A 19,416-nucleotide genomic window follows, 5' to 3' on the forward strand; every position below is an offset into this window, starting at 1 on the left:
TCACTTATCTAATTATTTTAAGAAGATCTTTGCAGCGCTCGTGGATAGTGAATAATTTAAAAAGTATCAACTCATATGCGTTCGTTATTTTAAGATTACTGCGCTAAAACAACCAAAGTAAGAAAGAAAAAACTCGCTTAACATTTAACTTAAGATTTACTGGATGGTTAACTTTAAATGCGTAGTATATAATATTGCAATTTATCCATACTCAACATTATATAAGATCAATTGCATTCAAAATACATTCGTAAAATCGATTTTAAAACCTATTTAAAATTGTTACATCACAAGTTTCATAGTGAAAAAAATGTTGGCAACCGTAATATGCATATCACACCCTACGAATAAAGTCTAAAAACGCAATCAGTTCACTTACAATATTTCAAAACATCGATAAATCATTCACGCTAGATTAAATACTAGTTGACCTCTTCCCCCAACACAAACACCATTACTAGCTTAGGGGAACTTGCGAAAAATTTTCACACTTGCCAACCTTGAATTTTATTAATGAAACTATCACCGCCATACCAAAACCAGAAAGTTTTTACCAAACTAAATACTACCCCTGTTATTTTGCTTATATAGCACCTATCCGATATATATATTATATCTGTTTTATATATATAATTATAACAGGTATAGTTTCTCAGTAAATGGTAGTGACTGGTAGTTCCTTTTTTATCCGTATAAAATTTGTCGTCACACTCATGAGTTAATACAACAAATCTTCATTATAGCACTTTGGAGCTTTGTTGGCTAAAATGCTTCATAAATACTTATTAAATGATTATCTTACTGTTTAGAAAGGAGAAAATTTTAGTGCACAAAACGTAATATAAAGCTGTATAATATGTATATACGTATATAGCTTTGTTCGTGCGTTTTTCAAACAGACACTCTCTTTATACTACTTTCTAAAAAATAATATGCATGTACTTTTGTATATTTGTATAGAAAACTTTTATTCTACGACAGCTTTACATTTAACTGGTTTAAATATAATGTATAAATAGTGTTGGTATAGTTCTTTTATTGCGGGAAACGTCGCATCTTCGTTGTCATCAGGAGTCAGTGTCATTACACTTTAAAACTTCAAAAAATATTTTGACAGAATACGTCTGCTTGAACGAAACGTTTTTTATATAATTCTGTCGACCGAAACTCGCTTTTTTCGCGTTGATTACTGTAATTTGTAAAAAATAACAATGCTTTTATTTGTATATTATTACTACTTCGATGAAAGAGGTCGCGAATCAAACAGAACGTATGATGTTGTATTTTAAAAATGTCATCTCGTTTTCAACAATAAAGGAAAGTTCATGTTTCAGAAATTTTTTCATACATTATATGGTATTTTGCTGACCATACACAAACCTTCGTTTTGTTTTTGTAAATAGATTTCTTAGTTAATTTAACTTTATTTAAATGAATAATTAAAATATTTTTTATTGCCACTATAACTCAAAAATAATAGATAAAATAAAAATATTAGTTCGTATGTGTTTATTATGTGTTCTATTATTTTTTTAAAAAGAATACACAGACTAACTATTATAGCTTTATATCTATAAATAGTGTCTCATACTCTCTCACTTCATCATATCCATCTTGGTGCACAGCGTTGTATAAAGCGAGTATGCGAGCAATAAGTACGCTACATATATTTTTTTCAAATATAAATAAAAAGGCTGTAAAAATATGTAATGATAGTTTCTTAGTTTAGTATAAAGCATGAAATTTTATGACTGTATTAATAACGTGAACTAAATTGCATTTACATTTTTAGTTATCTACCATATTATTAACAACACAATTGGGTTGAATCAAATGGAAGAGCAAGTTTTAAAGTGTCACGGTCTTTATCAATTAATAACACCAAGGATTCATAGAACGTATCACAATTATATTAATGTGAATTCCGAGTGACGCCGCGTTGGCGCAACAGTTACAGCCATGGATTGTACCTGTTGCGCTGGCGGTTGCGGGTTCGATCCCCGCAAGTGACAATCATTTGTGTTGGCCATACAGGTGTTTGCCGTGGTCTGGGTGTTTGTGCAGCCCTTTTGGGTCTCCCACCGTGCCTCGGAGAGCACGTTAAACCGTCGGTCCCGGTTGTTATCATGTACACCTGATAGCGATCGTTACTCATAGTAGGGAATAAATCCGCCAACCCGCATTGGAGCAGCGTGGTGGATCAAGCTCTGATCCTTCTCCTATATGGGGAAAGAGGCCTATGCCCAGTAGTGGGATATTGAAGGCTGAAGCGAAGCGCGTAGCGATCCCCGAGTAAAGCGCGCCCGCCTCCGCCAAGCGAGGCGGCGCGCGACAGCACAGTGGAATGTGGTAGAACGATCGCATATCCAAAATAATTTTTTTCACTTACAAAAATAGGGTATTCTGAAATGTTGTTTAATATTTTGAAAGTCATACTTTAATACTCTGTAGCGTAATTTGTATTGTATTTCGTGCTAGTAATTGTCTTTTTGTAGCAAAGCTAAACATTTTTGCGATTGGCAAATTTTTAGGTCCTCAATTACAATTTTCTAAGCGTAAGGAAGCAATGTGCTGTGTGGTTACGTTATCAAAGAATATAGCCACCTCCTCTCTTCCCGTGGATGTTGTAAGAGGCGACTAAAGTATAACACAGTTCCACTACCGTCTTGGAACTTATAAAGCCGACCAATGGCGGGATAATCATCTAACTGCTGGCTTTGAAATACACAGGCCGACAACGGGCAGCAGCGTTTTTATTGCGACAAAGCTAGACCTGCAATCACCAACCCGCCTGCCCAGCGTGGTGACTATGGGCAAAACACATGAGTTCACCAAATTTTTGGCGTGAACTTGTGGAGGCCTATGTCCAGTAGTGGACTGTGAAAGGCTGCTATGATGAAGGTAGCAATAAGATTTCTTTTTAACAAGTAACACCAACTGGCTAAATTTCAAATATTCTGTGAATATACAAAAGGCGTATGAGTTTAAGTTAATCATGAATTTTTGCGTCCAGTTCTGCCTATTTCACAGAAAGGGTAATTGAATCAATTAAGCATAGATCTACAATTTTTGTCATCTAGTATAATAATTGATGATAAGAATGTGTATTAATCTATTTTTACTCTATGCTAACAATTTTTAATTTACCTTTTTTATATTTAGTATTAAGGCACTTCCCAGTGCTACAAATTGGATACTATAACTTTCCGAAAATATCCAAAAATTCCATAACAAGTTGAAAAAAATTTCGCCTGTGTCATGCTCGGAAATGTTCTCAAACGATTACAAACGATGAAGTCTTTTGTACGCTACTTTTTTTTATAACGAATACATAAATAGCATACGTAGATTGTATGCGAGACATATTATGTTGGAGCTAGATGACAATACTGTACATTTTCTCAAGGTGAACTAGGTTATTTTTGATTTTGAAACTATTATAAAGAGTAAGTTCAGATCCTATATCAGAATTTGCGGCAATTGTATTGAACTGTAATGAGAAACACATGAAACAAATGCAACTAATATTTTATGATAATTTTGATTAGTGTTAAACGACATATTTTAATTTTTTATTGGTATATAATAGTAATATTTGAATAACTAATTAAGAAATATATCTTCAAAATATTTCTAGAAAAATATATTTTAGATAATATAAAGTTATTAGGTAACTTTAAAAGATTGAAATTTTTTCTTGATTGAAATAAATAATAACAATACGTAATTATATTTGAGCAAAATTAACTTTTATTAATCCTTATAATACTTTATATTAATGAAAATTTTAAAGCACTATCTTTATAATTGAGAGATTAAAAGATTTTTGATCCGATACGGACCCAAATTTTCCACTGTGGACCGCCTTCACGCGTGTCAGCGCCGCATCAGCACCGTCAGCTACTTTGCATCATAATCGAGTTCCCACAAAGTAAAACAAAATCTCCACGTCGTATTAATATTCAGCGATAGGGCTCAACGCATCGCCGCCAGATTGACGTTTAACATGCAAATTGCAATCTGAAAATCTAGCAAAACTCTGTGTGACTAAACAATTTTGACATTATTAATTCAGGGCACAGTTGTTTGAATCACTGGCTAGAATATAATTTAAATGCTAAACGAATTTATCCCACTAACGGTAAATTAGACTGGGGCCAAAAGGCCATTGGGAATTGAGAACAGGCAGGTGAATAACGTACCAACACACTGCTTCTAAAACGTATTAAAACGAGACAACAAATTCTCGCTGAATCAACTTAGTTTCGAAACTGAAACAAAATGATATAATTTGTGCTCTATTGACATAATTATGTCGTGTTTTTAATTTCCTATGAAATTATTCTGGATAGTAAATAAAGTTAACATAACTTATTACGTTTTTACATTCGTACAGGGGTAATTCATTATTCATATAGGTACAGAGTTTTTTAACGTAAAAATATTTGTTACACGTATTTTATGTTATCGTTTAATTTTTATTATTTGTTACTTAAAAAATCCATTGTTGATTATTAAATCAATATTAATTACTATTTTCAACCACGGTTGTGAATTAAATTCCGACCACTTTGTAAATAATAAATAAATAAATATCTTATAACATACACACACGGTTGTCTGTTCCTATGGTAAGCAACTTAATGCTTGTGTTACAGGTAGCAGACGACTGTTATAACTATATATGTTTTGATAAAAATACAGAAAAATAATACTAAATATATATGATAAATATTACACCCAAACTCAGGCGGGAATCGAATTCGCAACCCGCGGAACAGAAAGCAGGACCACAGGAAATGGGGCCACTACAAACAGCGCCAACTCAATAAATATTATCTATTTTCTATATATAAGGAAGTATATACGTATTATACATTACATACTAAAATATTTATATATTTATATATATTTTCTGTTTAATATTAGTCTATCATAACGTTATTTTTTTCCGTTTTAATATGTGCACACTTCTAACCACTACTACTGTACTATCGTGTCCAATGCCCAAAGGAAGAAAACGCTCTTTAGCGATAAGATCGCCTTTGTACATCTGTATTTATGTGTACAATAAAAAGTTACAGTTACAGTTAGTTTAAGTACAATAAAAATTAATAGATACTTCAAAATTTTAATATATTTTTTCGTATTTCAAATTTAACTGTCTTAATATATAATTACTACCACCCTGCAAACGTTATTTTGCCATATACATTATTAATCCCCCCTTTAACTATACCTAATACTTAATAATAATACTTAGTGGTATAAAAAACAGATGTTGGCCGATTCTCAGGCCTATTCTATATGCACACAAATTTTCTTCAAGATCGGTCCGACCGTTTCGGAGGAGTAACTAACATTGTGACACGAGAATTTTATGTATAAGATTTACTTATTGTTAATTTCTTTCCGTTACTATAGTCAGTCTAATATTAAATAATTAAACGTTGAAACGTTTCGTTCTTACAAAATGTATGTATTACAGTAATAATATACAGAAATAGCCCTTTATAAGGGAGTCCGTCAGTCCGACTTGAAAAATGCGAAATACAAAGCTTAAAATCTATTCTTATATTAAAAGTGTAACAGCATTAAGTCTGTACAATAAAGTTATTTTAAACATCTTAAAAAGGATTTCAGTAAATGTTACTGAAGCAAAATCTGTATCTCTTGTTCATTTTGTTTGTCTTTTTATCTGTATCATGATGAATCATTTCGAAACTACTGAACAAACACGGGCTATGACAATAGACACTTTTTATACAGAAATTCAATACGATTTTCTGGAATGAAAGTCAAAATGTGATCGTTAACGGATTCACATTTAAGATTGTATAAAATGTTATGTACAGTTTAAATAGAAAGTATATATTGATATACATCAATATATACTTTCTATTACTACACACATACTTACACAAACATACGTTTGTGTCTGTAGTTTTAGACATTTTTTAACAATATTTATATTATGTGTTCATTAGTTTAAGTTATACGTTATGTGTCGGCCATTTCGAATGAACTACAAACACATATAAAACATATAGAAAATTTTTATAGCAAAATTGTCGGACAGAGTGTGGATACTAAAGTTTTTCGAGATTTTTTTAAAAAAAGAGTCTCTTTAGACAATAAAACTGATTTCCGTTTATTTTATTTTTTTATAATTCTTTTATAATAATCTAATTGCAAAAGTTTCGATTACCTTATTATTTCTATTCAAGTTAAATGCTAGGTCAAAAATATATAGATTTACTGATGCTGTATTTCATGCAGGATTTTACTAATTTTATAACAAAACACTATTTTTAAATAGAAATCGCGAATCGGTGGTACCTATAGTTTTATTTACAACTAATTAATTAATACTTATATAATTTTAATTTCTAAAATGAAAATTTAAAAGAACTTTTGAAGCCTACTTGAATAAAGTGATTTTTGGTTTCAATTTTGATTATAATTATAATGGAAAAATTTATGTTTATATGACGTAATGCTAAATTGACACTCCCGAAAGTCCGATAACATTAGGGCGAGGGGAAGACGTATCAGTCTAGCGCAGTGATGGATACTGAGAATAAATCTCCTTTCAGCACTCGTCCAAGATGACCAGATGTGCCCGACCTTCATAATGTATTAAAGTCATTGAAATCCTCACCTATTTATTACGCTTATTGCAATTTTCACTTTTAGACTTTGAATAATGTTATGGGAATTTCTGTTGTATGAAATTCCAATATCGATGAAAAACGGAAAAATCCTGTATAAATTGATTATCTGAAAATAATTTAGATACAAAATTTAGGTTTTCTGGAAAAGATGACCAATAAAACGTAAATACTATATACGGACTATCGTACTGAACAATCTGTAAATTATCTTAAAATTAGTTAAAATTAAGTGTAAATGAAAAAAATATATATACACGGATTATTTTGATTATGTAAATTCCCATGTATTCATTTTCAAAATAAACTATTTATTAAGACATCAATTAAATAACAATGAGAATAATATTCCGCAAATACAAATTAACATTAAAATTTTATTGTGTTTTCACAGCCGTTAACAGAATCCGTGTGCTATAATCCATAACGCGTTGTATTATGACGACAATTACCCATTATGGGATGTTTTATTAATATAATTAATCTGCATGTCGTCCTGCGCAGGAAGCGCAAGAAAACCCCTTTATGGTTGTACCCGAAGTTAATTTAGCAAATGAAAACAGAGACGTTCCTACTTTGTGAATAATAAGACATCTCCCTAATGACAAAATCACGTGCCAACGGGATTACCCCTTTGTGAAGTTGCTTACCTAACAATGTAACACAAAATATTGAACCAGAATCAAAATTGTTGTATAATTAAATTTTGGGAAAATAGCCTGACTGAACTGTGCTGTAGTTAGAATTTTTAAGACTCGTGATAGAATTAGTATCTGATATTGTAATAATATTTGTGTTTGATTATTATTTTTGTAAGATTCTATATTAAAAATTTAATAGGACTAAAATTCAAACAATATATAAATGGTAAAATATTAGATTTATCACATAAAACCATAAAAATATTTAACCTACACTAAAAGTTTAAAAAAATTAAGCGTTTTGAAAAACGATACATATATACGAACGAATTAATATTTTTAGACTCGTGATAGATATGGTCTCTGATACTATTATATTGGTTTTTGATTATTTATTATTTTTGTATACTATACATTAATTTTAAAATGAATGTCCTTATAGTAAGTATACTTAGGTGCCCACACAAATGTTTATGTGTATCTTAATTATATTAGAAAAGTTCAAAATGAAAGCTTATGTCTAATTAATGACTAGATGACAACTTATTTATTTATGAAAAGATATAATAATAATAATAAGATAAATAAGTTGTCATCTAGTCATTAATTAGACATAAGCTTTCTTTTTGTATACTTATATTACAAACCAAATAAAATTAAAATGGCATTATTATAAATGGTAGAAAAATATATTTATTATTTAAGAATACGTCTACATAATGACAAAGCACTAACATAGCTCAGTTTACAATGAAGATTTAGATAATAATAGTTTGCACTACCTTGATATTGTAACCTAATTTCGTTTGTTTCAAAGCTAATATCAGACGTTAGTGCACAAAAATACTCGCCTGACTACGGTGAAGTAGAGCTACGCCTTGCGTAGTGTTATTAATGTTAATTAATATTTATTAGAAACAAATTTTACATTTTCAACTTTCATTTATTAGTGAACTATTTAACCTCTCGGTTTCACACACGCTTATTTCAGAGTAAAAAAGCCTATAGCCTGCTATCGGTAAATGAACTATCCAATAAAAAGAATTTTTCAAATCAGACCAGTAGTTCCTGAGATTAGCGCGTTCAAGTAAACAAACAAATAATAATAATAATAACAATTTATTTCAGATGTATGTCCATATTTTTGTTAGTTACATTTTTTTTCCTTAACTATGTTAGTTTCAATAATTGTGACAAAACAAATTATACTAAATCAAAAATCCAATCAAACAACACTAAAATTAGAATCATTATCAATTAACTAAAATTCAATATTTACCGAAATCATCACCGAATTCAATACTAAAATTCAATCAATATTATACAATATTACCGCATGTAAGTGCAAACGTAAACACGGGCAAAAATTTAACAAAGGACTACCCGAGTAGAAATTTTTTCGTGTTCCTTAGAAGGACCGGACCAGGCATGCCTGATCTGGACCGGATAAGGTATGTAACGCAGAAGATTTGTCTGGACCTGATCAGGATGAGATGAGATTTCCTGATCGGGTCTTGATCAGGAAATCTCATTTCATGCTGATCAGCCAGTTCGGTCCGGTCCTTTTAAAAAACACGAATGTATATTCTTGAAAAAAATTGTTTAATAAAAAAAAGCGAATTTATATTATAAATATGTTACTTAACATACTTATGATATTTATTTCCATTTATTTTTTCCAATGTCTTGTTTTTTATGTTTTTACTTTAAATATCAATTATTTTTATTTATTTTTATATTATTAATTAATGAATATTATTAATTAAATTTTATTTATTAACTTCTAATAATTAACTACTAATTAACTGTTTCCTATTACTTACGACTGCTCCATTGTGTAGAAATGGACTCCTTGCTAGACTGTCCTGATAACTGTATGTATACTAAGTGCGCTTAAAAACATTGATAGCGCGATTCAGGCTCAGTTCACGTAATTTCTTTCAGGCTATCCTGATCTGGACCGGACCGGGTCCTGATCCAGTATGCCTTGCCATACTTGATTTTATTTTACATCAGGCTATCCCGATCTGAACCGGACCGAGTCCTGATCCATTATGCCTTACCATACTTGATTATATTTTACATCAGGCTGTCCTTATCTGGACCGGACCGGGTCCTGATCCAGTATGCCTTACCATACTTGATTATATTTTACGTCAGGCTATCCTTGTCTGGACCAGACCTGGTCCTGATAGAGCTTGCCAAACCTGGCATGTCTCATTCTATCCTGATCCGGCCCAGATACATGATCTGGTTGAGCCTGACTTTTTTTCTAGTCGGGTAGTGTCGCTTTCGATCCTCGCTCATAGAAAATGTTATATAGATCACACTGATATTGTAATTGTATGCTTATATGTAATTTAGGACTCCGTTTAGCGGTTATAGGATAAATATCCTGCTGGAGACCTCTGAATTTGAAGCTCTCGCTTATTTTATTTTATTCTATAGAAGTTAACCTGGGCCTTGACTTAAATTTACTACTTAACTTAAAAAAAAATTCAAAACCATCAAAAAATGTTGTCTTTAAAAAGTAACAGTGGTAGCTATGTGTACATGCCAATATGTTTAGTATCTATACTTTGAATTTCATGCATATATATACATATATATATAATTACATCTTACATTATTTCATATATATAATATTTGTAAAGCGATGAAAGCAAACTAAAGGTTCCAAATCAAAGCTGTGAATAAAATCTAGTAAACAAAAACACAATTTACAATTAACATATGTTAAATAAATTAAATTTTAAATGTCGTTATTCAGTAAACAAGTGACTTTGATTATGATTTGTAGAGCCGAGTGTACAGAAAACAGTTAATCTACTCGTTCTCGCTCGGTCGCTCCGTAGAACATTTCGATCAAAACAACAACAAACAGACCGGAGCTTCGTCGGTAACGTACAAATATAAACGGGAAATGATTCATTTCGAATTTCGACACATGCTCGAATTGAAAGGTCGGCTGCGAGTGACGTATTTTTAATTACCTTCGACCGCGTCGCATCGGCTCCATATTGAATTTCCATAGTGGACAATAAATAAGTCGAGAGCTACCGCAGTCCCCCGTTACGAGACACGCATGTCAACGATCTACATGCTAAGGCGCTTCAATATTATTTTATTATCGATAGTTACAAATAGATATACAAAAGTAAATCGCCAAAATAAATGTATGAGAAATTTTTTGAATGAAAAATAATATGATGACACGAAGCTCACCGGTTCAATTAATTATACAAAATACATTATTTACTTCAAAAACTGAAAGTCGTTTATAAAGGCAAGGTATTTAAACATAAAATAAAGTTTTTTTTTTAATAATTTTATTGAATGAATTAAGCATGTCCTTTTTGTTTTCGTGGATAGGTATTTTAATTACCCCAATCTTGATCGAATCTCCGTTCGAGCTTGATTGAATTTCCGGACGAGGCTAAATCTCGTATTTGCGGAGCGTTGTGGGCGCCAGCCGCACACCCGAGTCCCACCTCACGGCTCAGTGGCCTGTGACGTCACAGCGACGATTACATTTTTTATTATCTGTTACGGTAAACGGCTGCTAATAAAGTCTACTCATCATTTTTTTTTGTCACCACGTTCATCTCAAGTTTTCTCGCTACAAACATAATTAAAAATTTCAAGGCAATGTCGTTTATTTAAACATAGGTTTTCATAAACATAATAACCTTTACTCTATAATTATTAACTACAGATGACTAGTATATAATTGATATTCCTTTATTTATTTTATTTATTCTTAATGTACACCGAAATACAGACACATATAAAGAAAGATACAATAGAAGATGTACAAAGGCGATCTTATCGCTAAATAGCGATTTCTTCCAGATAACCTTTGGGTAAAGGACATGATACAGTAGCAGCGGTTAAGGTGTGCACAAATTAAGGAGTAAAGATCAATTATAAATAGATAAAAACTACGATATGATAAACTTACATAATTATTAAAAAAGAAAAAAAAAACATATAAATAAGTAAATATTTTAGTATATAATGTATGAAACACATATATACACACATACATACATACATACATACATACATACATACATACATACATACTTACATATAACATACACATACATAATTACATTGAGGCATACATATATCTACATAGTAATATGCATAAAAAAATAATTAGATACATAAAATATACAGTAACAATAATTATTTACAAATAATAATATATAAATATCATATCAATAAATGTTATTAACGATATGTAGATAGTAAATGTTTTTTAACACGTCGTTTAAAAATATCAATCGACTCTGCTTGGCGAATGTCTCGCGGGAGGGCATTCCACAGTTTTACGGCCTTAATACAAAAAGATTTGCTGTAACATTGACTGTGCGATATAGGATGTTTAAGTCTGTTGTCACCCTGAGAACGAAGGCCTAACGTACTGGGCACGTCCGAGCCAAGAAAAGTAAAACATTTTTTTAGGTATGGGGGGGTAGTGGGATGGAAAAGGATAGAGTAGAGAAAATATAGAAGATGTAAGTTGCGGCGTTCTATTATTTTAAGCCAGTTATGCTGTGCTCGATAATCTGAGATATGATCGTACTTTCTTAAACCAAATATGAATCTGATGATCATGTTTTGAAGGCGTTCAAGTTTATTAAGGAGAGTTTCAGACAGGTCAGAATAGCAGACATCAGCGTAATCAAGAATAGGGAAAAGAAGTGTGTGGGCAAGTGATATCTTAGTTTTGATAGGCAAGAAATTTTTCCACTTTCTCAATGTGCCGATTGCAGCATATATTTTGCGACTGATCTCAGCAACTTGAGGTCTCCAAGAAAGTGTGCTGTCTAGAATAAGTCCTAGATTTTTGATACTACCGTGAAATTCTAATTTCGAGCCACCAAAACAGACAGGAGGAAGATAGGAAACATCTACTTTGGATATCTGTATAGAATTACCTATTATGGAAATTTGCGACTTATTAAGATTTATCGACAGTCCATACGATTTACACCAAGAACATATAACTGCAAGTTCCTGGTTAACACGACCAATTTCTGTAGCCAGATCGTCAACAGGAGTTGTCAGATAGATCTGCAAGTCATCAGCATATAAATGAAAAGGAAGAAAAAGAATATAAGTTAAAGAATTAATAAATATGGAGAACAGAAGAGGGTAAAGAACACCACCCTGAGGTACTCCAGCTCTGAGACGGCTGCATGAAGAGAGCTTGTCAATGGTTCGAATTCTTTGTGCGCGATCATAAAGATAGGAACGGAACCAATTAACAACATCTGGTGAGAAATTTAAGTTTTCGAAAATTGCGAGGAGAATGTCATGGTCAACAGTGTTAAATGCGTTCGAAAAGTCTAATAAAACTATAATTGTGACCTGCTGCTTATCAATCCCAAGCCTCATGTCGTCACATATTTTAGCAAGAGCCGAAACAGTGCTGTGCCCAGGGCGAAAACCAGACTGGAAAGGACTGAGGATATTATTGTCATGTAAGTAGTGCGTTAGTTGCTTATGAACGATTCTTTCAAGAACTTTGGACAAGAATGGTAGCACGGAAATCGGTCTATAATGAGTGTGTGAGGAGGGGTTGGAAAGCTTAGGAATAGGAATGACATGAGCAAGACGCCATAACTCAGGAAAAGTATTAGATGAAAGAGAATGATTGAAAATATTGCAAATGATAGGAAGAACTGTGTTTATAGATAAAGTGATCATTCCTTTTTTGTGGTAATATTAAAAACCAATAGTTTAACATGTTCAGCTACAGCCTACATTGTGTAATTAAATATAGTTTCCAGTAATGACAATTTAAACTTACATACACACAAAAATTTAATAAATTTTAAAACAATATTATCTTAGGTAGATAGGTAAACTTTTTTTTCCGAAAATTCTAGTCGCACAAATTAAATTATATTAAATAATTACTGTAGGTACACGTCTCATTTTTCGAATAATATGTAATCCATATACCTTTGATCAAAACAAACTGCGTTTAATAAAAACGCAATAAACATAGTAATTGAGACGCTTCGTAGGTAATCAGACTCTCCTAGGGTTCAATGATTGATGTGACGGGTAATAAGGCCCACAAGTATCACAATTTGTTTACCCTCATCGTCCTAACGTACCTTGAATAAAAGAATAGGTTTATTTTATATTTTTGTTGATCACAAACCCCACTACTTAGCAATAGAAAGTCCCGGGAGAGCCAATTTCGTGCGAATTGCATTGAAACGAAAAATATGACGAAAGGTATGACTTACGACTTATAAATAAATTACAACGACTCATCATCCAGCGGTTAAAATTCATAGTATTCATAGTAAATAACGTAGATTCGTTACATATTTTAATGCGTAAAAGAAAGTTCGTTAAGATTAATTTAGGAATTCTTCTACAAAACCATTTTTTTACTGAGTGTGTAATAAAAAGAGGAATAATTCTAATTCATATCTGCATTATGTTAATATGTTAATATGTTTACATTATTAGTGTCTAACACCTAGATAATAAAAACTTAAGTTTCATACAAGTGCACACTTACAAGCCGCCTTTATTTTGTATGTTATTCAGACCCACTCGCATATAAACTTGTAAGCTTTGAACATAGTCAATACAGCATACACTCCCTTGACTTCCCACGTGTTAGTCGTAAAACTGCCTTTACAGAGAAACCATTCCCGCCCTATGACCAACGACAGTAAATATACGTGAATGTAAAAAGTGACAAACTAGAGCCCTTCCACGTTTGCGGCGGCAAAAGGTAAACGACGCTGTGGAAAATTTTTAGCTAAGAAGGGTTACATTGTTGCGGCCCAACCTTTGTTTACGACCGTCACCTCTACCTACACAATTATACGAAGTGCACAATGTGGAGTTACAGAGGAGAAAATGTCTACAAAATTTATACTCCGTGGAATATTATGTCTTTTATTTCTTTTCATGTAAAATTATAATTTGTGGAAAATTAAATCCTCAACTCTTTCTACAACATTACGTTGTAATACTTTAAAACAAACTTAAGAGATAGATAATACATAATGAACTTTTTTATAGTTTCATTTCGTATTATTTCTCACTTCCAACATTATAATAATATATACGTAACTTGCAAGATAACGTCGAAGTACTAAGAATTTTTATCGCTGTCAACGGTAGCTGCCTTCGCAATATATAGCCGTGACGACATTTACGAGACAGAGACAAGACTGTGCTTTCCTATGCTATTAGATATAAGTTAGAAAGAAACATCTAAGACTTTAGTCGTACGTCTCAAATTTCCAGAGGTTTTATTGCGTTCTCCGTAAGCACGGGCGCATAAACCTTATTGCTGTCGGATTAAAGTAATATTTGCAGCGGCTAAATGATGTCGAGGCAATTTCGTGATATTAAAAGCTATCTATGTGAAGACTCAGGTCAATAATACGGTGTTCTATCCATGTTTGCTCTGTATAATCGTCGAGGGAAGTTTCTATCGTTCGCATTCTTGGCCGGCGACGTACGATAGCAGTGTACGTTCCTCTTCAACTATTCTTCATAACTGCATAGTTTTGACGCCTGAAGTCTTCATAAGAATAACGAAATATGTAATACAATTAAGAAAAGTAATAAGAGTACATTCTTTATTATTTTCTATCAATAATGAAATACACATCGTATTCATATACTTTACAGAAAACTGTTTTCTATAGCCTGTATCAACGAGCAGAGAAAAGTTTACAGTCGAATGACTTTGTAAAATTTCTTCAGTGAAGCAGGCGATAGTTTGATAGCTACGAGCGAGACGCGACAGAAAACGGATCGGCAAGAGCGCACCCGATGAAGTGTGTGCTCTATTGGTGTCGCTTCCGTGTGTACTCGTAAAGAGATTGTGTTGCACTTTATGTACTTCCACCTCGTATTTTTTTATTAAAATTGAGCATGCCAGTCGTGTCGTACTTAAGACTTCTGTACTTTTTCTAACAATTATGACTAAACCCTTTACAATTAAGGAGTTTTTGTTGTTATTTTAGTTAACATTTCTGAGTAATCGTTTAAGATGCATGAAAGGGAACACGATCGATCCATTCACACCCTCCAGATATGATTAGCGGCTAATTGAATCTCGGGGTGAGATCCGCACAGTTTAGTTTTCCAATTTACGACTTTCCTTTGCTCAAGAGAGTGAAAGGGTTGAATTTAATTATCTTCACTTCGACAAACCCTAAACTAAATCTCTCGAAAGTAAAAGTAAACGTATTGTAATCTAAGAAAGAAAATACAACTCTTTATTCAATTGATTTATTCAATAGAAACAATTGGTTTTTTCTATGGACTGCGTCAGTCTCAAGACTTATCTATCTAATATCTTTAAACGAGCAATACTTGTATATAAAATCTGAATCCCGGATACGGCTCCAACGATTTTCATGAAATTTAGTATATAGGAGGTTTCGGGGGCGATAAATCCATCTAGCTAGGATTCATTTTTATAAATTTCGCAATTGTCAGTAAAGTTGTAATAGTTCAGGTGGGAAATCGTCAGGCCAGAAATAAATGGGAAGACTACGATTCAAATCACCATGTTTCTAGACCGATTTTGTTTTTCTTTTCTAATTACACTCGTGATTTTCTATTTAAATAACTAGTTCATATTTTTTATTATGTCGGTAAAATCGAAAAATATTTTGTAATAATTTGTAATTAAATATGATTTCCAAAAACACGATTTACTAAAAATACACGGGTCGGTCACCCAGGTACTTGTATATAAATTATGTCACTCTTATACTTGTCTTGCTAAAATATTTCTAAATAAAATGAAGTTATGAGATCAATTATTACGAAGAGTAAAATGTATTGCTTTTAAAAATCTTACGTTTGCAAAATGACGTTACATTTTTCTTTTAACGGACTTAAAATTATTTCATTTTATTATTAATTTTAATCAGCAGAAAATGTTTAAGTGTAAAACAAAATATGAAGTATTGTTTATATAATTTGCCTATCCCTTAGATAGCAAACATCGCAACTATTTAAATTAATATAATGTTTAAATTATTTCAACTTCAATGAACAGTTTCAAGGTAATATTCGTACGCTAAATCCACAATCAGTAAACGGATTAAGCTTTAAACTATTTCGTTGCTAAATTGTACCTCTATTTGAAATAGAATTAATTGGCTATAACGATACTTTAAGTTAATATTCCTATTTATTTGTTGTTTTAACTTTGTGTTTAAAATATTCAGTATTTTGTTATTCATTTTATAACACGGAAAATAGAATTTCTGTACTACGTAAGCAAACGCAGTACATTAATTCCATGTATAGCTTATGATTTTAGCGGCATAGAACTTTAACTTCAAATATGTATAATCAGATAACACGTAGGTTACATTATCTTAAGAATTTATAATTCACACTTGCTTTAATCAGTTCCTTTTTTAGCTTTATATTCCAACTGCGTGTTTTTCCCCTTGGTGTAAATTTGATAATAAAAAGACCCCACTTGTGTGCTGCAAAGATAATATAAATAGGTATGCAAATTATACACCCAATTCCATTCAAATGAACCTTTGCATATCTTTTGAGTTTTAGCCAAATCTACTTTTATCTGTGAAATCGTGAACGCGCACTTAAATGACTAGAGCTGGATTATAATTGAATATTAATAATATATACTTACATAAACAGAGAAAATACCTTGAGGAAATAAACAAAAAAAATATTTTGCTGAAATTATTTTTTCTATTTGCTGTGTGGTTACGACAGTAAAGCATAAAGCCACCCCATCTCTTCCCGTCGGTGTGTTAGAGACGACTAAGGGATAACACAGTTCCACTACCCCCTTGGAACCACCCAACTGCTAGGTTTGAAATAGACAGGCCGATGACGGGCAACACCACAGTCTTCGGTGCGACAAAACCAGCCCTGAGGTCACTAACCCGGTTGCCCAGCGTGGTGACTATGGGCATCAAACATGAGTTCGCGCCATTTTTGGTGCAAAGTTGTGCAGGCCTATGTCCAACAGTAAACTGCGATAGGCTGAAGTGATGATCTGATGAAAAATCTCTTAATATTAGCTTACCTAGATTTTAACTTTACACAATAAATAACCAATGACATAAAAGTGGTACGCGATGTATTTTACCTCAATAGTAAGCAATATATTCTTACGACTATACTTTAAAGATTCGATAAAAATATATAACACAAGACATTGGCACAGCGGAAAAATGGTACTATTTTACACTTGGCTATGAAAAATGTAATATAAAATGTCTCGTATATACTTATAGAATTTAGTTTTTTTTTTTGTGCACGAAATGAAAGTTTTGATTCATTTTTTAAATAAAATTCATATATTTTCAAGACGAATGAAAAAAAAAATTCGTAAGAATATCTATAACATCACATATTTGCCTTTTCTTTTATACACAATGTAAAACTCTGACACCGCGAAATGTGTAAAATATTTTCAGTGTAAGTAAAAGTCACGCGTGACGAGTGATAGTAGGTGTGACGCCGAGACTATCAATCATTTATCCGTAAACCGGCGCAGAGGTACCGCGAAATGCTCTAAGGAACTCCACTCTCTTCTTTCATTATGTATCACGTTAAAATCTTACTTTAAAAGCCTTCTCGGCGACGACACTGCGGGACGAAAGGAACCGAACAAACATAATAGATTGAAACCGGATCCAGATAAGCGCATATTGAGTTTTATTTTGGTAAAATTCTATTAACGCAACCGCCTTATCTTTTTTTGGGGTTCCTATCCATTGCCCAAATTTATCATTTAGTTGAATTTTTTCCGCTTTTATACATTTGAAAAGTAAATATTATTTTTCATTAATAAAATTGCATGACGAAAAAATACTGCTAACAAAAAGTAACCAAAATTTAAATTTATCACTATCTGTTAAAGTAAATGAAATGTAGACTAAATCAGTATAACCATCATCAATACATAATAAAAATGTAACGGATCGCTGTCTGTACATGGAAGATATATTATGAAAAAAAATATTATTGGGACCTTTATCAACGCAAATAGCACCCAAAATAATCATTGTTAGAATTTTCGTCTGTTTATCTGTTTTTGCGGGTTTATGCACGCTAATCTAAAAAATTGATTTTTCGATTTAGATGTAGTTTTCACTAATATATTGTGGTGAACTTATAATTAAAGCTGATTGTCGTCCTGGGAAAGAACATCGTGGAAGTATAAGACGAAGTTGCTGTAATATTAGTCGATCAGGAATGTAATAGACGTGACATCGCGCTGCGCACTCATGATGATTGCTTACAACGTATTTGTGAAACACACCAAGCTTATGATGTTCTACAGTATCCCTTGATATAAATCCATCGTAATAATGGGTATAATTTGAGACTGTACCAAATTAATCCACTAGGATAAAAAATTATAATAAGAAAATATCAGCCCTACAGTTTTATTTATATCAAATACAAATTAGATGAAATTGTTTTAGTTATAATATTTGCAACGATTTCGAAGATTTTTCAGCCAATTCATCTTGGACATGTATGAAAAGTAGAAATGGAGAGGTTAATTTATATACGCATTAAACAGACATGGTTACGTTCTGACGATTACGTGCATCTGCGAGAAGCAATGCAGCAAGATAACAACGTGGAGAACATAGGACGATTAGTTATCTTACCGTCAAGCTTTAGAGGAGGTCCACGTTATATGCATGAGCGTACGCAAGACGCCTTTCGCTATGTCCGTAAGTACGGTTGACTTGACCTTTTATTCACTTTCACCACTAACCCAAAATGGAATGAAATTTCACAATAACTTTTTCCCACTTAGGCGCTTCATGATAGATATGACATAATAGCCCGAGTTTTTCACCTTAAACTAAAGCTGATGATTGACCTAATTACAAAAAAAAATTCAAACCATTTCTGTGTTATATGTACAGTAATAAATAGCAAAAACTGGGCTTGCACATGCCCACATACTACTGTAGTTAGGAGAAAAAGTTAGGCCTGATGCTATCTTTTTTATAAAATCATACTCTACACCTACTCCGTCAATATATCTTCTCCTTTGCCCTAAGGTTACCTGGAAGAGATTGCACTTAAGC

The 19,416-nt window shown here is 32.2% G+C and overlaps 1 protein-coding gene across 1 annotated transcript in view; it reads right to left on the reverse strand.

Annotated features, from left to right (window-relative positions):
• Positions 1 to 10,833: 10,833 nt before the first annotated feature.
• The window catches only part of LOC123670342, a 58,423-nt gene continuing 49,840 nt past the window's right edge, over positions 10,834 to 19,416 (reverse strand). Inside the window, exon 6 of the mRNA XM_045603840.1 lies at positions 10,834 to 10,931. Coding sequence (XP_045459796.1) covers positions 10,885 to 10,931 — 47 coding nt within the window. The 3' untranslated portion in view covers positions 10,834 to 10,884. The remainder of the gene's footprint in view (positions 10,932 to 19,416) is intronic.

This window comes from Melitaea cinxia, chromosome 4, assembly GCF_905220565.1.
Source record: "Melitaea cinxia chromosome 4, ilMelCinx1.1, whole genome shotgun sequence".
NCBI classification, from domain to species: Eukaryota; Metazoa; Arthropoda; class Insecta; order Lepidoptera; family Nymphalidae; genus Melitaea; species Melitaea cinxia.